The sequence below is a fragment of the Eumetopias jubatus genome, unplaced genomic scaffold (genome assembly GCF_037043125.1).
Source record: "Eumetopias jubatus isolate StellerSeaLion01/CBP00866 unplaced genomic scaffold, mEumJub1_p1.0 scaffold_9, whole genome shotgun sequence".
In the NCBI taxonomy this organism is placed as follows: Eukaryota; Metazoa; Chordata; class Mammalia; order Carnivora; family Otariidae; genus Eumetopias; species Eumetopias jubatus.
This window is the reverse complement of record NW_028274815.1, coordinates 122363648-122383597: the sequence shown is the minus strand read 5'-3', so window position 1 is coordinate 122383597 and position 19950 is coordinate 122363648. Positions and strand designations below refer to the sequence as shown.

Below are 19950 nucleotides of genomic sequence, written 5' to 3'. Positions count from 1 at the left end.
TTTTTTTTTTTAAGATTTTATCTATTTGAGAGAGAAAGCACAGGCAGGGGGGTGGGGCAGTGGGAGAGGGAGAAGCAGACTCCCTGCTGAGCAAGGATCTCAACATGGGGCTCAATCCCAGGACATCTGGACCATGACCTGAGCCGAAGGCAGACTCTTCACTGATTGAGCCACCCAGGCGCCCTGAAACATTTTTGAACAGCCCTTTATGACTTGAAACTCAATCTTTTGCACTTACCCTTCCTTATTTTATTTTCCTACCAGGATTAATCTTATTCGTATCCTGTCATAGCTCAGGGTTAGGTCAGGTGCCTTGATTTTGAATCCCTTTTCTGTCGTTGTCTTCTTGGGAGAGGGAGCAGTCACCTTGCCAGTGCAGTCAGGTGAGTAGAGATCTGCTGTCCAGATTCGGGCTGTTAGGAGAAGAACAGACAAATCATAGCAAAGACTACTGTCAGCTCAGAGTACCCCTGATGTGACAGCCTGCGTGATGGCATGGGAGACATCATCTTAGAACATTAACTCTCTACATGCTTCTACTCCAAGCGTGTTTGCTGGCGTTACTTAGAAGCTGTATGAGGGGTGTGCTTCCAGACTGCCTCTACTTCTTTTTTTTTTTTTTTAACCTGAGATATGATTGACATAGAACTTTAGTTTCAGGTGTGTGTGGTAATGGTTCAATGTAAGTACATATTATAAAACGATCACCATACTAAGTCTAGTTAGCATCTGTCACACACAGAGCTATAGGTTTTTTCTCTAGTGATGAGAACTTCTAAGATCTCCTCTCTTAGCAGCTTTCACATATACAGTATTATTTTTTTTTTTCAAATATACAGTATTATTCACTGTTGTCAGTATGTCCTAAATTATATTCCCGGGACTTATTTTATAACTGAAAGTTTTCACCCCTTTTGAACCCCCTTCACACATTTCGCCTACCCCCAAATCGCTTCTACTTTTTACTTTGTTCTCTCAGCATCTAAGTCTCCCCTTTGTAGTGTGTCACTTGTCTCTCCTCACATAGCTGAAGTTGTCCTCAGGTCATTGCTGCACATGCGTGCATGATGGAGCGAGAGGGATTTGTTTTTGCCATCCTAGAGAGTAGGTACTATCTTTTATATCTTTCTCCCTTTATCTCTTGTAAGGTTGCCACCTAGGTTCTCAGTGACTACTTGGGAATTAAAACCAGATCCCTTTTTTCCTTGAGGTCCAATTATAAACTCCCCATGTTCAGGGATTAGTCATGATCTTTCATTCAGTCTACTCCCACAGTACTGTGATGAGGTGCTCAGGAGAGTGTAGTGAAGGTTGGACTACCCCAGTAATCAATCATTAAAATCAGATATGGGTAGGTGAACAGGTCTCATTTCCCCGGACAGGTGAAGAAACTGCAATCTATCCTAAAACCCATGATGCTTCGGCGGCTGAAAGATGATGTGGAAAAGAACCTTGCTCCCAAACAAGAGACAATCATTGAAGTAGAGCTGACCAATATCCAGAAAAAGTACTACCGTGCCATCCTGGAGAAGAACTTTTCCTTCCTGACCAAGGGGGCAAATCAACACAACATGCCCAATCTCATCAACACCATGATGGAGCTGAGAAAGTGCTGTAACCATCCCTACCTGATCAATGGTGAGTTTGGGAAGCGGGGAGCAACTCGGGCCTGCCATGGCTTCTGCCAAAAGCTAATGATGACCAACAGTCCTATGTATTGAGTTACATTAAATGGGAGGATGTATGTATGCTCACCTTTTTATGATGTATGAAACTGAGGCTCAGAGAGGTTGGTGGATCTGGGTAAGCCATCTAGTAGTGAGTGCACAGAGCTAAGTTCTCTACCAACTCTGCCATCAGAAGGTGGGCAGCACTCTTCAGTCTGCTGCCCTTTATTTACCAGTAGTCTGGCCATACCGTGCCCTTCGGGACAGGGAATTGTATTACTTAGCTGAATAAATGATCATGATGCAATCCGCAGGTAAATTAACAGTTAACTGTACTAACCAGAGAACACATTAGAAGCTTTTTTACAATAAAATTTTCTGATAAAATTTTAAATCAAAATGTGGCTTGGATTTACTAATAGCTAGTTTTTATGATGTCAAGAGGTGTGTCTTTTTGTCACATTTCTATGGAGGTTTCTTTACTTGAATGAGTCAGCTTGGTATCTAAAGCTCTTTCTCTACTTGGTGAGGTCTCCCAGCAAAGCAGAGCCCCTCTGTTCTCTGCACAGTGGCCGTGCTTCCGCTGCAGAGCCCTCTGCTGAGGGCACAGACCAGCTGTGCACACCCAGCGTTGCCTCACTGGACTGTTGGTCCAGATCTATGAGTTCACTTCATTTTTTTTAGGATCTGTAAAGCAGGGAGCCCTCAGAGTTTGTTCGAGGAATAGTTTTGTTCCATTCCTTTCCAGGGGCAGAGGAGAAAATTCTGGAAGATTTCCGGAAAACCCACAGCCCTGATGCCCCCGACTTTCAGCTGCAGGCCATGATTCAAGCAGCAGGGAAGCTGGTGCTGATTGATAAACTGCTCCCTAAGCTGATTGCAGGTGGTCACAAAGTACTCATCTTCTCCCAGATGGTGCGCTGTCTCGATATCCTGGAAGATTATCTCATCCAGAGAAGGTGAGAACTTGTCTCAGAGCTGTGCATCAGACGCTGCAGGCAGTTCTTTTTTGGGTACCTTTTTGATTCATCTAAAAATTATGCTTTAACAACAACAAAGCATTCAAACATGGAGAAAAGTAATCTCCTAAAGATTGATTGAAGTTCAGAGTTAAATCCTGTGACCAAGTAGGCCCAATTTTAACTGCCTAAAGTTAATTTCACAGGCTATGATGTAGAGCCCTTGCTTTGCTTAAAAAGGAAATGCTACATGTTTATATTATCTTTAGTTGTAAGAAACAGAATTCAGAAGCATTAGAGAAGGTTAAGAAAACAATGATTTGCTTTTTTTTTTTCTTCTTTTTTTTCCCTTAATAATGACGGAGAAATACATCCTGGAAAGCATCACTATATCAAGTTGCTAAAAGAGTATAAGCTGACAGCTCACAAAAAAAGAATTGGGGATACTTTATGTCCTTTCTCAGCAAACCCTCTAAGGTTTTATGATACTCTAGCTATGGCATTCCAGTCTATTTTCTTGTTCATACTCCTATAATTCCTTGAGCCTAAGTTCCATCACTCACGCAGGTGAAAAGTCTGTGGTGTTATGTTATATGGGTTGTTTGGATTCTGTGTGGGCACTACATTTGTTACTTATAGTGGACCTTATGTTTCCAGTCACTGGACTACATCAATGATCCAAAGATGATAAATGGATTTTTAAGAATTTATGCAATGGTAAAAGACTTTTCAAGGTCATAGAAGCTATTAGTTTAAGCATTGCTAAGTTTAAAGGAAAGCTTTGGTTTCATAAAGTAATCATAGCAAATCACAGTTGTCTTAAATATTCTGACCCTTGAAAATTCTGTTTGCTATTGTAACATATAATTTATAGAAGGAATATTAAAAGAAGTGACAGATTCAACTATGGGATATGCTGACATTTAATGTTACATAAATAATTCTCCAAAATCAAATTAGACAATAAAAAAATTTCTCAGAGTCCTATAGTAGAGGTCTTTAGGTAGAGAATTCTTGACTTACATTAATTTTTTCTTTGAGGAAGGTATAGTGAGTAAATCAAAACTAGTTAAAGCAGTTTCATGTTTTATAAATTCACTATAGATTAGGAACCCATTGCCAGAACACTTGTTCTTATAAATACGTTATGACTCTTCAAAATATATACAACTACTAGTTTGCAGTTTTTGTTTTTTAAAGAACCCCCCAAAATGAGTAGCAGTGTAATTAGCAGACCTTTACTAAGTACAGATGTCTCTGTTTAGCTCCTTTTTCTTCTATTTGTCCTTCTCATCTATTGCTCATTTTGTTGTGAAATTATTTAAATATTAAATTTCTCTTGAAAATACAGATATAAATAACCCCACCACTGGCTCCAAGCTCCCACTCATACTCAGGGGGTTGTCTTTTTCATTTTGTGCATATAGACATTTAGTTGTGTTGTCCATTTGTTTATATTTCTACATTCTACTTTGTAGTTCACCTTTTTATTTAATATATCATGATTTTTTTTAAACTTATTTTCTACACCATAATTTTGATGATACTCTGCCTCATAGGTTGTTCTCAGTTTTTCAGGATTTTAAGGAACTCTGTAGTAATCCCTTTAGGGTCATTGTGAATGTTTCCAGTTATTTCCTTGGGATAAATTTTTATGTACAATTTTAAAAGCACTTGATACTTATTTCCAAAACACCCTCTAGAAAGATGTTACTTTTATACCTTTCAGCAGTGCTCCCCCCCATACTCTGATCAGTAATGTTTTTGCCACTTAATCTTAGCTAATCCAATGAGCCAAAATTACGGTCTTTTGTTTTAAGTTGTATTTCTGAGTAATAATGAGGGTAAATATTTTTCATATATTTTAGCTGTTTATAGTTTTGTGTGCGTGAACTGCTTATTCATGTTCTTCCTCCATTTTCTGTTGCTCTTTGCCTTTTTATTATAAGAATGATTTGTTTACTTCCCCAGTGTGTGTTTTTTTTTTTTTGACTTTTTGTTTATGGGTATGGGTTTTGTTTGTTTATCTTATTTTTAGAAGTTTCAAGTTTTGTAATAGTCAAAACTCACATCTTCAGACTCTTAAAACAGCTTTCAATAAACGTAAATGCTTATATATGGTTAAAGTTAAATGCTTAAACTAATAGGCTTAAATTAAAAAGGCTTCCCCTATCTCTCAACAACACACTCATATAAATATTCTTAAGTATTTTCTTTACACTTTTTTTGTAAACCCAAACCCAGCTGCATCCAACAGGGTTCTTCTGGCCTTAATACCATTGTTACTTTTCTCTTTTTAATATAGTTTTTATTTCCAGCAAAGTTATACACGCACTTTTTTTTTTTTTAAGATTTTATTTATTTGACAGAGACAGAGCGAGAGAGGGAACACAAGCAGGGGGAGTAGGAGAGGGAGGAAGCACGCTTCCCGCTGAGCAGGGAGCCCGATGTGGGGCTCAATCCCAGGACCCTGGGACCATGAACTGAGCCACCCAGGCGTCCCCACACGCACATATTTTAAAGAGCCAAACTATTTTGTTAGACTTTCAAAAAAGTGCCTTCCCTGATAGCATCCTTCTCACCCAGCCCCAATTTTCCCAGCCTCGGAAACTATTACTTTAAACTCTCTTTATGCTCTTATTTTGAGTATTTATAGCTGTACCTAAAAAATGTTAGTAGTTGTAATTTCTTGATGATTTTTAGTTTTAGGTGTTACCTGTTCCCACTGTGGATAATGAGCATTTGTCTTCTCTCATCGCCCCTCATCACCACCACATGACTTAACGCCAGTGCTAAGTGACAGCCCAGCCATCTAGTATGCTGTTGACAGTTTTTTCCTCCCACAGTTTTTAGTTTCCCTGAAACTAAAAATTATCTTTTTATTTGATTGCCTATTTTTCTATTTCCTTAGTATAATTTCAGCTCCAAAACGTACCCTGGTTGGCTAAATCTCCTCTTGTTGCAGTCAGGCGCATCCGCTGCATCTGCTCGGGGCCGCCTTCCGGCCAGTTGCCCTTCCCTCCTGGTACACTCCGCCACCTGTGCTCTCCCTGCCTTCATCACATGACAGGTGTCTTCCCTTTCCTCCTGAATGAAATCTCCTCGGTGGATCCCATGGACAGCTTCAGGGAGCTTCTGAGGAAGGGTGGATGATAAGTGAATGTGGACACTCCCTGGAATGTTTTCAGTCTGCTCTCATTCTTGAGTAACTGTTTGGGTTTGGGATTCTAGGTTAGAAATAATTTCCCCACAGAATTTTGAGGGTTTGGTCCCCTGTCTTCTAGTTTCCATGGTTGCTGCTTAGAAGCTCAAAGGCCTTGTGCTTCCTGGTCTGTGTATGTGACATGTTTTTTTGTTCAGAAGCTTTGATTTATCTTCTTTGTCCCAGTGCTGTGGAATTACACACTGAACTGTCCTTTGTATGGGGTCCGTTGAACCGGATACTGAGCGGGTCTTTCTCATCTGAAATCTGTGTTCCTTCAGTTCTGGGGAATTTGTATTTTATGTTCCATTTTAAAACTTCTTGTTCTGTTTCCTCTTTGTGGAACTCCTGTTATTTATATGCCAGACCTTCTGGACCGGTCACCTGATTTTCTTCCCTTTCCATCTCACTATGTTTTGCCACACCTCTGGTGGGATTCTTTCTCGTACTCTGCCCTCCCACTTTAGCCCCTAGGTTTTCATTATGTAATTATATTTTCAATTTCCTAGAACGTTTTCTTCTCTAATTTTTCAATTTTTGTAGCATTCAACTGGTTGTTTTATAGGTGCATTGTCTGCCTTTCTGAGATGAATCATTATAGAGGTGGTTTTTGTTTTCTCCCAGTCAGATTTTTTTCTTTTTGTTCGTTTGTATCCCTTTCACGTTAGAACTCTAGGTTGGCCTTTTTTCTCCTTTTAGCACTTTAAATGTTACTCCACTGTGTTCTGGCCCCATGGTTTCTGACAAGATCTGCAGTCATTTATGTCCCTCTTTCCCCTGTATGTAATGTGTTGTTTTACTAAGATTTTATTTTAATTTTTGATTTTCAGCAGTTTGTGATGTGTGGCATTCATCCTGTGCAGATTTCATTGAGCTTCTTAAATTTGTACATGTTTATCTTTCATTCAACTTTGAAGTGCTGGGTCAATATTCCTTCAGTTTCTTTTTTCCTTTTGCCCCATTCTTCTATTTCTTTGTGAGACTCCAGTCACCTGTGTGTTTGACCTTCTTGTATTGTTCCACTTTCCATAGGCTCTATTCTTTTATTTGTCTCAGTGTGTTTTTTTTCTTTTGTCTTTTGTTTTATATGTCTTCTGGCACTCTGACTCTTTTCTCAGTCATTTCCGCCGAGCTTATAACTATGCCCATTCAGTGCTTTCCATATTTTAGAGATTGTGTTCGAGTTCTAAGCTTTCCACGTGATTCTTACTTTTGTGTTCCTTTGCTGTGATTGCCTGTCTTTTCTTTATTACATACATTCCTTCACTGAGCATAATTGTAATAGCTGCTTTAATTATAACATTTTAGATGTGACACTTGTTGATTGCCTTTTCCCTTAATAATGGGTCACATGTCTCCTGTTTCTTCACACAGTTTTGTTGCCTAATTTTGGGGTTTCCCTTGAACATTGTGAATATTTTGTTGTGGAGATTCAGGATTCTGTTCTGTTGCTGTGAAGATGGCGAGTTTTATTTGGAGGCAGTTAACTGGCTGGGAGTCCGAATGCGCTTCCTGTCAGTGTCTGGTCAGCAGCAGTGGTGGGCTGAGCTGAGGCTGCCTTCGGGCTCCCCAAGCATGTGTGATTGGAGAGGTCAGCCAGTCTTCAGCAGAGTCTTGCGCCAGAGCCTTGTGTCTCTGCTTTCTGTAGATCCCCCTCACCCTCTGGCAGTCCTGGTTGCCCCACACTCCTACCTCTGGTGCCTCTGGTCTGAAAGACAGGGGCTTTTTATCCGAGTTCTAGCTGCCTGTACCTCTGCTGCCGACACGGTGGCTTCGCCTCAGGCCAAAACTGCGAGTTTCTGTTCCTCTCCAAAATCTGCCTTCTTGCCTCAACTCTCCAGGGCCCTCAGATCGGTTTTTCTCTTCATTCGTGGGTTTTTTATTTTGTGTTTTGTATTTTGTCCATTTTCTGGTGGTTACTTGCTGCTGGAGGGTTGGTGTGTGAGGGCCTTCCCAGTCTGTACCAGAAGCAGAGCCTCGGTGACTCAGATGCTGTGTGTGAACACTGTCCGTTTAGCTACACCGTCTCATTGGGGAACGTCCAGTGTCTGTACTTCAGGGTGTCTCTCTTCCTCTCTTCTGCCTAAAGGGTGGGAATTTGACTGTACTGGGAGCCGACTGGGGGGAAGGGCTAGAGAGAAGTAACCGTGATTGGTATCTCCTGGGGTAGAGCGCAGTAGTGTTTTACCCGCTTTGAGGCTGGAGTCGGTGATCTGTAGGCTGATACTTTGCCAGATATTCAGCCAGTTCCTCTGTTTTAGACTCTGCATCCCCATTTTCAGGGTTACCTGGTGCCCCCAATGCCTGATCCCTTTGGATATTCTGCAGTACTGAGTTTTCTTTCTTTCTTTCTTTTTCTTTCTTTCTTCCTTCCTTCCTTCCTTCCTTTTCTTTTCTTTTCTTTTCTTTTCTTTTCCTTTTTTTTAAAGTAGGCTTCATGCCCAGCGTGGAGCCCAGCACAGGGCTTGAACTCACGACCCTGAGATCAAGAGTCAGATGCTTAACCAACTGAGCCACCCAAGCACCCCTTGAATTAAGTTTTTTCTCACCTGAGAATCTTTAACTGGATTTCTTTGATTTTTTTTTTTTATTTTATATTTGAATCTTTAGTCTTTCTGTAATTTTGGTCAATGGTATATAATGGGGATCTAATTTATTTCCAAATGTGTCTAATTTTTTATTCATTAAATAGTACATCTTTTCCTCCATTCATATAAAACACTGTCTATAAAATATACTTACTACCTGTGCTGGTGTGTGTTTAATCTTTGTATTCTTTTGATCAGTATTTCTATTCCTTTGTTCATGTATTATTGCAGATAAACTTCAGAATTATTCTTTTTTAATCTATCCCTGACTACAGTCCCTGACTACAGAAAAAAATAATATATAAGTGTATGTGTATATACACACATGATGCATATTTGTATTTATACATACATATCCATTTGTTGGGATTTTGATTGGCTTTTTCACATTTAGTAAGACAGAATTGATACCTTTGTAAAACTGAAGAACCTGATACTCACTGTAGGTTTTCAGGTCTTTCATATACACTGTTGATTCAGTAAATATTTATGAAGTACCTGCCTTGTGCTAAAACCTTGTAGGTGTTAAGGGACATGGTGAACCAACCAACATGGCACCTAGAGTCATGTTGCCAAGTTCTGCCTATTTCTTACTCTGAGCCTAAGCCTAAGTATTCTGTATGTGTATGGCTATTGTGAATGGGGTTTTTTTGTTTACTTCTTTTTTTTTTTTAAGATTTTATTTATTTATTTGACAGAGAGAGACAAAGCGAGAGAAAGAGCACAAGCAGGGGGAGTGGGAGAGGGAGAAGCAGGCTTCCCGCGGAGCAGGGAGCCCGATGTGGGGCTCGATCCCAGGACCCTGGGACCATGACCTGAGCCGAAGGCAGATGCTTAACCATCTGAGCCACCCAGGCGCCCTATTTGTTTAATTCTTTATGTTTTCCAGCTAGTTACTGCTGAGAGATGAGAAAGCTTTTCATTTCCCTTCGGGCCTTCTGAGGTCAGCATTTCCTGTTGTGCCCAAAACGCGTCACCGCCCTCCTCCCCAAAACAAAGCACTCAGGTTTTCCAGGCTGCCACCTGCTTCTTGTTGAAATTTGACAGTGACTGAGAATTACAATTTGATGAGCCACATAAACTCCCAGGGACTTTGTTCAAAATATAGTTGATGCAGAGGGTTAATTACTGCACCGATGTGTGGTGTGGAAAATTTTTTGATGTCTGATTTCTTCATTCAGACTTACTAGCCCTCAAGATTTTCTTTGTTCTCTGAGCCTCGTTGTCTCTCCAGCTGTCGGTTTGGTTTTGTTCCCGCTTAATTTCATGCTATATTCTCATACAGGGGTGAGGGCAAAGCCAAGGGATTTGGCTCAGAAAGGAGGGGGTGAGGAACAGCTTAAAAGAACTCACATAATGGGATGGATTTTTAGTTTTGTGTTCTTTGAGAGCACTCCCTCAAAACTGAACAAGTGATAGAAATGAGAATTAATGTTTCAATCATCCTGCACAATTTCTCAAACTGTTTTTATATCATAGCTGGCAAAACACTATAATTGTATGGGAATTTTCTCCCTGGGGGACAGTTGAGCTCTAGCTTTGCTATTTATTGATTTCTCCTCCTCCTTAGAGTTGTGCTAATTCCCTGCCTCCCTCGATCCATGGGCATCTCACTCTCCTCTGATGGCTGGGGTGTCCTCTGTGCCTTCAGCGTTGATTGTTCACATGTGTGACAGTGGGGGTGGTGACAACTCCTGTTAATTGAATCTCAACCTTGTCCCTTGACTCCAAATCCTGTGCTTCTTGCATCCCATCACCTACACGCCCAAACTTCTGAGTACCCAGGACAGACCTCAGTGCGCTGGTTTATCAAAACCATGTTGGTGCCTATAGTTTCTTCCAGCTTCCACTAGAGTTATCAACATTCTAAATTTACTGGTGTCTCTTATTTATCTTTAATTTTCTCTTTTAAGTGTTCACGGCAGTCTTTCTACCCTCCTGCATTGAAGTGTAGGGTACAATATGAAGGCCATACAGCAAACTGGTTAAGAACGTGGACTTGGAGTCAAATGGGTCTCAGTTCAACTCACTCACCTGCTCAGTGACTGAGCAAGTTAGTTTGTTTGTGGGGGTTTTGTTTTTGTTTTTGAAGTTTCCTTGAATGTATAATGGGGATGACAATAAAACCAGTCTTTAGGATTATCATGAGATGTAAATGGGATGGTGCATATCAAGCATGTATCACAGTGCCTGGCACAGAGCTTGACTCCTAAGAGCTTGCTGCTAATATTACTGCTGTGGCTGTTATTAATGATAATGATCATTATATCTAATTGCCTTTTGGTTTTATAGAATCCAGACATACAACCCTTTGCTTTTATCTTATGACACAGTCTCATCGTAGTCTGCCTTTCTAAGTCACCACCTCCTGTTTTATTTACTGCTGTAGTCCCATGTATTATGCTTAAGTTTATTACATTAAAAAAGAAGAAAAAGGGAAAGTCTACACCTGTAATTCCAGGTATTGATGCGCTGTGGCTTTGTCAAAGGAAGACAGTGTTTTCAGACTTGGTTTTTTTTGCTTTGTACGTGTCCCTTTTGAGCCTGAGTTGGTCTGGTTTCTCTATATGTTATTTCCTTGGATGGTTTCTTTACATGGATTTTCCTTTTCCTCGAGGAAGTCAGAGTCCTTGAGGAAATCCAATTGCCACACTCCGTTTTCTAGAGCCAGAGTCATCTACCCCTAGAGTGTCTATCCTTATTCTCTTACCAATTATTTATCTGAGGTTTTAAAGATCCGATTTCCCAAACTGTGGGCTACTGATGAGGTTTGTGTCGGGATCCATGTTCCTGGCTGCTGTTGGGTCCAGGGCGACTTGGTCCTTTTGTCACAAGGTTCCTTTTAGTTCTACTTTACCAACCAGTTCCTGCTTGGCGGTCAGAATTGGGCCCAGGGTAATATCCCCTTGTGAATTTATTCATTGTTAGGGTAAGTAAGAAAAGAGTAAGATGTCAGCAGCTGTCCACATTGCTACTGTGTTTTAATTCTGTATTAATCACATGATTCCATCATGAAGATACCCTCTGCGTACTTTAATTGAATGGACAGCTAGTAATATGCTCTCCTTCCTTTTACCCTATCCCCTACCGTGCTTTTCACCCTTGTTTCCACACAGGTATGTGCCTTCTTAATGATAGTCAGCTTCACTTCCCCATTTTATCTCCCTCTAAAAAGTCCTCAGTTGTTGTCCCCCTGCCCCCGACACAGCTCAGAAACCTTCCTGTGGTTTCCGTGCATGGCAGTGTGCTGCCCGGGAGAACTGATGGGCCGGAAATGACCAGCCCAGGTGCGCAAGGCCTGCCTGCCAGTACAGTCTGCTTACCATTTTCAGGGTACCCCAGAGCAGCTACACACTGATTAGAACTTTGATTCCTTGTTAAGATCACTACTTAAAGTAGATGTTTGAGGCTCTTACTTGCTTTTCCTGGTCTTATGATTAGATTTGGTGCAAGTGAAACTGGGGAATACTGGAGAATAAGTTGCTCAGGCTGTGGGGATTGATATTTTATGTTTACAGTTCTTCTGGTCCTTAGTTTGTGGCTGATATTTTTGTTTTGGTTTGGTTTTTGTTTGCTTGTTTTGGGGGGGTACGTTTTGCAGTGCAGTCTTAGGCATCTGCCCTGCTGCCTATATGGACGGGAGGGATTCCTCACAGACTGCTCTCAGTTGGTCCAAATTTAGAAGTGAGGGATATAAGGCTGCGGGTCAACAGCTTCCTGCGTTGTTTGCTGCTCTCCATTGAAGTATGATTAACACCTGGGCTTTCGTTCATTTGGGTCCCCTCAGATACACCTATGAGCGAATTGATGGGCGAGTACGGGGAAACCTGCGCCAGGCAGCCATCGACCGGTTCTGTAAGCCAGACTCAGACCGCTTTGTCTTTCTTCTGTGCACCAGAGCGGGAGGCCTGGGCATCAATCTCACAGCCGCCGATACCTGCATCATATTTGATTCAGACTGGAACCCACAAAATGACTTGCAGGTAACCACTAGGATGATTGCTGTTTGCCTTAGCTGCCCCTGCATCTGAGAACATCACGATGGGGCCCGGCTTGCTGTAGGGTGTCTGCCTTGCTCGTGCTGTGCTGTCAGCTGGACGGCAGGCTTAGGGCCTCGGGCAGGGGTCAACCGAATGAAAAGTCATGTCGACCTTTCCCACTAATCAGGGAGTGGTTCTTTCTTTTTGCTTTAAACCAGATGGTTTTTCACAGTGGTGGCCTCCAGATAGAGACTAGAACTACTGTTTATTTTTATTATCCAACATAAAGAAAAATATTAAGCTTAACTAGTTCTCTAATTTTTGATAATACAGAGGGATTCAGGCATTTTCACTGGTTGGTTTCTTAGATGGTCATATGTCATGTATAGTAAAGGAGATAACACAAAATTCCATTGTGTGGCCTGGGTGACAGGCACCCTCCCTAGTTCATTTGCTCTCGACTTAATGCTACATGTTAGAGTGTATATGTGCCCAATTGAATGAATTTGTGGACATATTTTTTAGTTTGAACCAAATTAAGTAATGGGTGGCTTTAAAAGATTATTGTAAAGATTGGAGTTATTACAGTTTTAAAAATAAGCATAAATAAGCAAGAAAATGACAGAGGTAACCGTTCTCTGGGTCAGAATCCTTCATCAACCCTGCTTCAAAGTAAAAACAATGGCATTCTGGCCACATTGGACAGTACGTCAGCCAAAAAGATTCTGACTTGTCAAGAATACCATTTCTAGATGTACATCCATTTTCATGAACGATAAACTTTGCCCTAAGTATATATTGTATCGTGGGATATTTGCCAATACTAGGATTGCAAGTATGTAGTGGGGAGGATGGTGGGTAGCTCAAAACCTTTTTCATGATACAGTGATTGATAAAAGCAGTGTAGAGGCTTCTGTGTCACAAACCTGAAGGAGGCCGCCCTGCGAGGGACAGCAAGCCGGCAGAGGAGCTTACACCACTTCCCACAGTCGTTCTGCTTTGCCTTTTTCACTTAATGAGTTTCCAAGCAAGATTTTTTTTGAAGAAAGCAGCCCACTAGTTGAAAAAATGGCATTTTAAATTATTAAATTGGTGACAACTGGTTACAGTTCAGGGGGGAAATCATTTGTGAAACCGTGTGGCCCTGTGTTCAACGTCCAGCTTCAGAGAAAATCAGTGGACACGACTAGTTTCCCATCAGGCCTCTCTACTGGTGAAGGCATGTTTGGGTCAAAGGTGAGTTGCTAGATATAATGAATAATGTGCTTGACACTGGCATAAAAATAAGCAAAAACTAGTATTTGATTAGGGAAATAGCAAGAACCTAACTAGGATAGTGATATAGATCAGGTGGTGGGAAGCTAGCGCCTGTTGGCTAGCTGGCTTGAAGTACTTTTATTGGACTACAGCCACACCCACCCATAATACATAATGTCTCTGGTGCTGTTGTGTTACAGTGGCAGGGTTGAGTATCACAACAGAGACCATAGCCCACAACATCTAAAATATCTACTATTGTAGCAGAAGTTTGCTGACCCTGATGCAGATGATCCCTTAAGTCCTTGCCAACTGTGAAGTTCTGTGCTCCTTTGCAGTGCTCACCTGACTATGAGCCTTGGTACCCAGGAGAATGATGGTGTGAGAAGCTGAAATTGGCTGGCCAATTTGAGCCCATGATGGCAAGGCACGCCTGGAGGAATTTCTAGGAGGGAAATTGGAAGCATGTGGCCAGCATTTGGAGGCAGGTCATGGTCAAGACAAGGATTTGGGGATCACCATGCTTCACCTAGGTGAAATCCTGGACATGGCCAGTTGCGAATAGGTGCCCATGCCAAGAGATGGAACTAGCAAGAATGAGAGTGGTGGAGCCTGGGGGGGAAGGTGAAGTCATCTGAGGGGATTGATTTGTATGCATGGCAGCCAGGGAGGGTGGACGGGGCTCTCTGGAATTGGGGTCTGGGGAGAAGGGAGAAGCTTTGGAAAAGCTGTTTTAAATGTCCACTGCTGGGGAGCTGGCCAGAGATGAATAAAAGGAATAGCAGCAAAGTCAAATGGAGATTGGACCACGTGAGGCTTTTAGTCTGCTGAGTTAGTTTCTGAACTTGCTCTAATGCTTGGCCTCAGTGGAGAAACAAAGACCACCAGCACTTCGGGCCATCCAGGGTGGGAACTTGGACCAAGGATGTGGCAGCAGGTAAATGAGTGAGGGCGGCAGTGGCAGTCCCGGGTCCAAGTTAGAGTGAAAATTCCTCAATTTGTGGGCCCCCAGACTGGCCACTGGGTCTTCTAGATCTACTACTCTGCTTTGTTTTTGTTGTTTTTGTTGTTATTTTTATGTAAAAGTTTGGTAACTTAGAGGGAACTGTTCTTTATTTTTTGAAACGTCTGCCAGACTGGGTAGAAATGAAAGAATTGGGAAGAATAACGTTAGGGCAAGGAAATCAGATCACTGCAGTGTTTGTGGGGGTGGGATTGGTGGGCTGTGAAGACAACATGGCAGAGAAAGGAGAGTGCAGTTCTGAGTCGCCCACAGAGATGGATCAAAGTTGTGTCCTTGCTTGGTGTGGGGAGGAGTGGGAGGGCTGGAGGCTGCCCGCAGAACACTGCACACTTGGTACGCACGCCCCCTCTGCCACATGACCTTGTGCTGTGTGCTATAAATACGATGTGGGGAGAGAGTCTGGACATTGGGACCCTGAGACCATCGTGTGGTTCCCAGGACCACAGCTAAGTTCGGCTGTGAACATCAGTCAAATGCATTCCTAACCCTAACAGTAGAAAACTTAACCAGACTGTTCCCTGGCACCGTCCTTGCTAGTTACATCATGTTAACTTACACATAGTCATTCACACATATGTACGTAATCTAGTATTTTTTGTAAAATATGAAAATTTTTTGTAAAAAGTGAAAGCTTTCAGTCATCTGTAGTCCTTTATGGTTATTGAAGAACCACAATTCCTGCTCTGATAGAGGATGATTGTATTTCTTTTGGAAGATGGCCTTGGCACAGACCATTGATCTGTGTGTGGATTGAGATGTGTTTTGCCTGATATAAATATCAGGACCACAGAAAAAAGAATCTCATTATGAACAGGGTCTTATGCCCTACCCTAGTAGGATTTCAGCATGGCTCCAGAGGTCTGAGTTCAGATGATAGAAAATGTGTTCATTCTGGCCTCAAAGAGCTTGGAAAGATCTGGGGCAGTCCATGGTTATCTCCAGGCAGGCGAGCATGGGGAAGCAGTGCCAATGCTGGGGAGTGTTTCTTGACTGATTGAAGGCAGACCCTCTCAGAGCCTTGAAAGCGAAGCCAACCTGATTAGGGGAGGCTGGGCTCAGCTAAGTAGGCCTGAGTCCCTGAGGCAGGTCTGCAGACAAACCAGCTTCCATGGCTGGAGAACATAGCTCCTTTCTCTGAGAAGTCAACTGAAAGTCAGAGAGCACTGTTACTTTTTCTGGTGTTTATTATTACTTATTATTATTATTATTAAACACTTATTCATCGTTTTCTTCTGATCATGTGGCTGGGGTTTTCTATGCTTTGGGGACAGAATTAGGCTTAGGAATCCCTAGAGATGTCTTTTTAAATCTAGGTCTTCATAAAATAAATGACATCAGGTGTCATATGCTATTTCCTTTGGTCTTGTTAGAGCCTGAGGACTCCAGTAAATTCTATCCCTCTCCCTTGCCTAGATCTGAACCATTTAAGAAGTAGACACAGAAGTACAATGGAGGATCAAAAGATGAGCTTTAGGGATGCCTGGGTGGCTCATTCGGTTAAGGGTCTGACTCTTGATTTCGGCTCAGGTCGTGGCCATCTCAGGGTAATGAGATCGATCAAGCCCCGAGTCAGGCTCCACGCTCAGCGCAGAGTCTGCTTGAGATTCTCTCTCCAAAATAAATAAATAAATAAAATTCATAAAACAAACAAAAAAAGATGAACTTTAATCAGTTGTGAAGGTGGATTAGATGACACAGCTTGACCTGTAGCCAGAATGAGGCCCCCTCAGACTCCTGTACTCACACACCCTCCCCCCAAGGTTGACCTGACCCACAGAGACCTGCTGGCAGTCGTCCGCGGAGCAGGCCTGCCCCAGCAGGGCTGCCAGTGATAGAAGAGTGTCTGCACCCCTCAAGAGAGGAGGGGACTGGGCGAGTCCACAGGAGCTGAGGTCAGGTTTCACTGATCGGTCAGTCTCGTCATTTGGAATACAGACGAGGAGAGGGAGGGTGGAGAGGAGACCCTCCCTCATGAAAGCACGAGGATGGGGAGCCAGGACTCTTGCTCTAGTCTCTACTCTGTGAGCCCGGCAGCACTTCCCTTTTCCAAAACAGTGAAGTTCATTAGGATCCAGGATAGGAGCCAGGCACTACTTAGGGATACAGAATAAAGTGGCACCGAAGGACTGCACCCGTCTCGGAGGTAAACCAACTCAAGGTCCCTTTAACAGGCACATCTTATCTAGAGGTATCAGGTAAATGCCACATCCTCTCTCGGGCCTTGAGTGTGCCTGTGTTAGCTTTAGTGCATGCAAGGAAATCGAGAGTGTAAGTTCACCCTTTCTCACCTTCATTCGGGAGGCACAGCTGTGAGCCAGTCCTGGTACATCAGGTTTCCCAGAGCACCAAGGTTAAGAAATGGCAGAGGGTATTGGCAGTAGCCTGAGAATGAAAACGAGCAGTGAAAAGCGGGTTTCTTTGCTTCTGGTTTGCAGGAGGCCAGTGGTGCCGCTAGCTCTGAGGGCAGAGAGAGGCCTGGTGGGAGTAGCAGGGTACCACGCTTCCCCTCACAGAGGCCACCAGCACCTTCTCGTTACCCTGTGACACCTCACATGCTCCTCAGGGAGGTTTTGCTCTTTCAGGCCAGAGTTCCTGAGGGTCGGACAGGGCTCGGGGTCACCCTGGTTGGGCCACACAGTTCCTTGTCCCTCCTGTTGGTAAGGTCCCTGGAGGGAGGGCTTAGAAAGCATGGGAGCAGGGCTACAGACAGAGGGCACAGCCACAGGGGAGTGCGACAGCATTGGGAAGGGAGAGGGGACCCAGCCTGAGGAGCCAGAGCCCCTTCCAAGGTGTGTTCCCAGGGTCCTGAGGCACTGCTGCAGGAAAGGAGAGGTAGTAGTCTCCTCGGCCTCTTCCCCCGCTGCCACACGCTTGTGGCACGGACTCCCAATAGTGTGTAGGCCCCGACCTCGGGGGGCTGGGCTCCGCCGGCTTCACTTGTCTCTGTTGGAAGAAAGTTGGGAATTTGTGAACGTTCCGTGACGTGGTCCGTTTACTCAGTATTTGCTGAACACTGGGATGTGCAGCGTGCTGTTCAGAGGGCTGGAGACACAGCAGTGAGCGAGACCGGTGGTTAGTGCTCTTGTGGAGCTTTCATTTTAGTGGGTTGACAAGGAAAACTGAATGAGGTAGTTGCAGATCGCATCCTAGTTACAAAGAAGTTAAACAGACTCGGAGGATAAGAATGGTGGCAGTTGGTGCCCTGTCCTAGAGTGTGGTCTGGGAATCTTTAAGGAGGTGACGTCTCAGCAGAGACCTAAGTGAGGGGCAGGATCTCAGATCTGATTTTGGAAGGAAGAATGTTCCAGACCAAGGGAACACAGGTGGGAATGAGCATAGGTGGCACTCCTGAGGCAGCTGGGATGGGCTCTTACTGTGCATCGGCCACAAAGAAAGTAAGTCCTACCTCTCCTCCAATGTCCTACCTTCTCACTCTCCACGTCTTGTTTGGCTGCCCCGAAGCACCCTTTTCCCACGCTACTAACTCTTCTCTTCTTCCTGTACTCAGCCAGCTCCTGACTGACTTACTGACACATTTATTGAGCTCTAGACAGCAGGCCAAGCCCTGGGGAGACAACAGTGCTCAGGACTTTGGTTTGGGTGATAAACTGAGTCACACAGTAGAAATAGAGTGAGCAGGTATCTGTGCTATTTCCCAAAAATGTTTACATTTTGAGACGGGATGATACCTTTCCCAAAGGAACAAATTTGGAGCCAGAACCTTCCTTTTCCAAAACAGGCCTGCAAAGGAGATAGTGAAGGGAGGGCAGCATCCAGCACATCCTGGTTCCTACTGCAGGGTGAGCCCCTGAGTCCTCTTTTGCGCAAGTAGTTGGTTGGTGGCTGCAGACTTTTAGAGTGCCAGGAGAGATGTAAAATTGCTGGGCCTGAAATAAAATATTCAGGCAAAGAAGGTGGGCTGGGAAGCTATACCAGCATGCTGGGTTGGGCTCAAGGGGGACTCGAGGCGGCTGTTTTTGTCTTCTCTGAGATGCGGATTTTCACTTAGGACCAAAGAGCATTGTAAAGTATTAAAGAAAACGTATTTTTGAAATGTAGGTAGTGATTCGAAAAAGTAGATAAGGGTCAAGAGAAGAGTCAACGTTATGCTTGGTTCTTTGTACCGCTAGTTAATTTTTATGTGATTGTACAAGGTTGTGCCAAATTCTGGATTTGAAACTGTCAATAGTTAAGTGGAGGGCTGGTATCAATTTGAAATCTGTCACTATCTTTCAATTAAGCTTCTCCCCAGGACTTCTTCCCATTGCAGTCACTGGGATCTGTGCCTGGTTGTTTGTTTGTTTTTAATTTTCTGAATGTCACTCCTTGTTTCTTCTAGGCCTGTCTTTGTTCACCTCAAATGTATTGAAAAGTAAAGAACAAACCCTGAGCCTGCACATCATGCGGGAGGGCACGAGAGCTCTAGAATTTTCCCATGGTGCTCCCCGCCCCCTCCTTGGGGCCTACTCTAGAGGTTCTATATTTATGCCTTTGCTGAGGATCTTGTTTGGACTTCATCTCAGTCACTGCCCTAGTTCTGAGTGTTTCTCCATTTGCCACGTTGTTTTGTGTGTGAGTTCTGATTAAGGAAATAAGGACTGTCATTGAGATTTAACTGTAAAAGGATGAGTATCTTAAATGCGACAGGACTCATCCTGTTATCTTTCAGGTAAGTCATCTTGGGAGAGCACGTATCTATCTTCTGGGTCATTTAGCTGCTTGTGACAGTGTCCCCGCCCCCACCCCCCAAAACAGGTTTGTTATTCTCCATTAACGAGAAGCCTGGAGATGGGTAGTCCAAGGTGAGGTGGCTTTATGATGTCATCAGAGTCCCAGATTCCTTCTGTCTTTCTGCTCCACCATCCTCAGGGAATGTGATTTATATCCTCTTTGTTCCAAGATGGATACTTGCGACCCTAGGCAGGGAAGATAAGGAAGGAAGGTGTGATGCATTCTCAGGAGAGCAGAACTTTTCCAGATATCCCCAATAGACTTCTGCTGCATCTCATTGTCCAGACTGTATTCCCTCGTCATCCCTGGGAGGCTGGAGATGGTTTCAGGTGGACACATTACTGCCCTCTACAAGTATCAGGGTTCTGGGAGTGAGGAATAAGGGGACTGTCGATACCAGGAAGGTAATTAACAGTGTCTGCAGTGCTGCTGTATTGGACCTTTGCTCAGAACATTTCTTAAACTCCCTCTTGTAATTTACCTTCAACATCAGATGCGCCAGAGAAAGAAAATCAGTGTCAGTGCTTGTGGCCACATATTAA

General features: G+C 43.4%; 1 protein-coding gene across 3 annotated transcripts in view; it reads left to right on the top strand.

Moving 5' to 3' along the window:
* The window catches only part of CHD6 (chromodomain helicase DNA binding protein 6), a 192517-nt gene that overhangs the window by 107513 nt on the left and 65054 nt on the right, over positions 1 to 19950 (top strand). For all 3 annotated transcript variants that reach the window (XM_028121909.2, XM_028121911.2, XM_028121910.2), the window contains exons 15-17: positions 1383 to 1638; positions 2416 to 2626; positions 12204 to 12399. In XM_028121909.2, coding sequence (XP_027977710.1) covers positions 1383 to 1638; positions 2416 to 2626; positions 12204 to 12399 — 663 coding nt within the window. The remainder of the gene's footprint in view (positions 1 to 1382; positions 1639 to 2415; positions 2627 to 12203; positions 12400 to 19950) is intronic.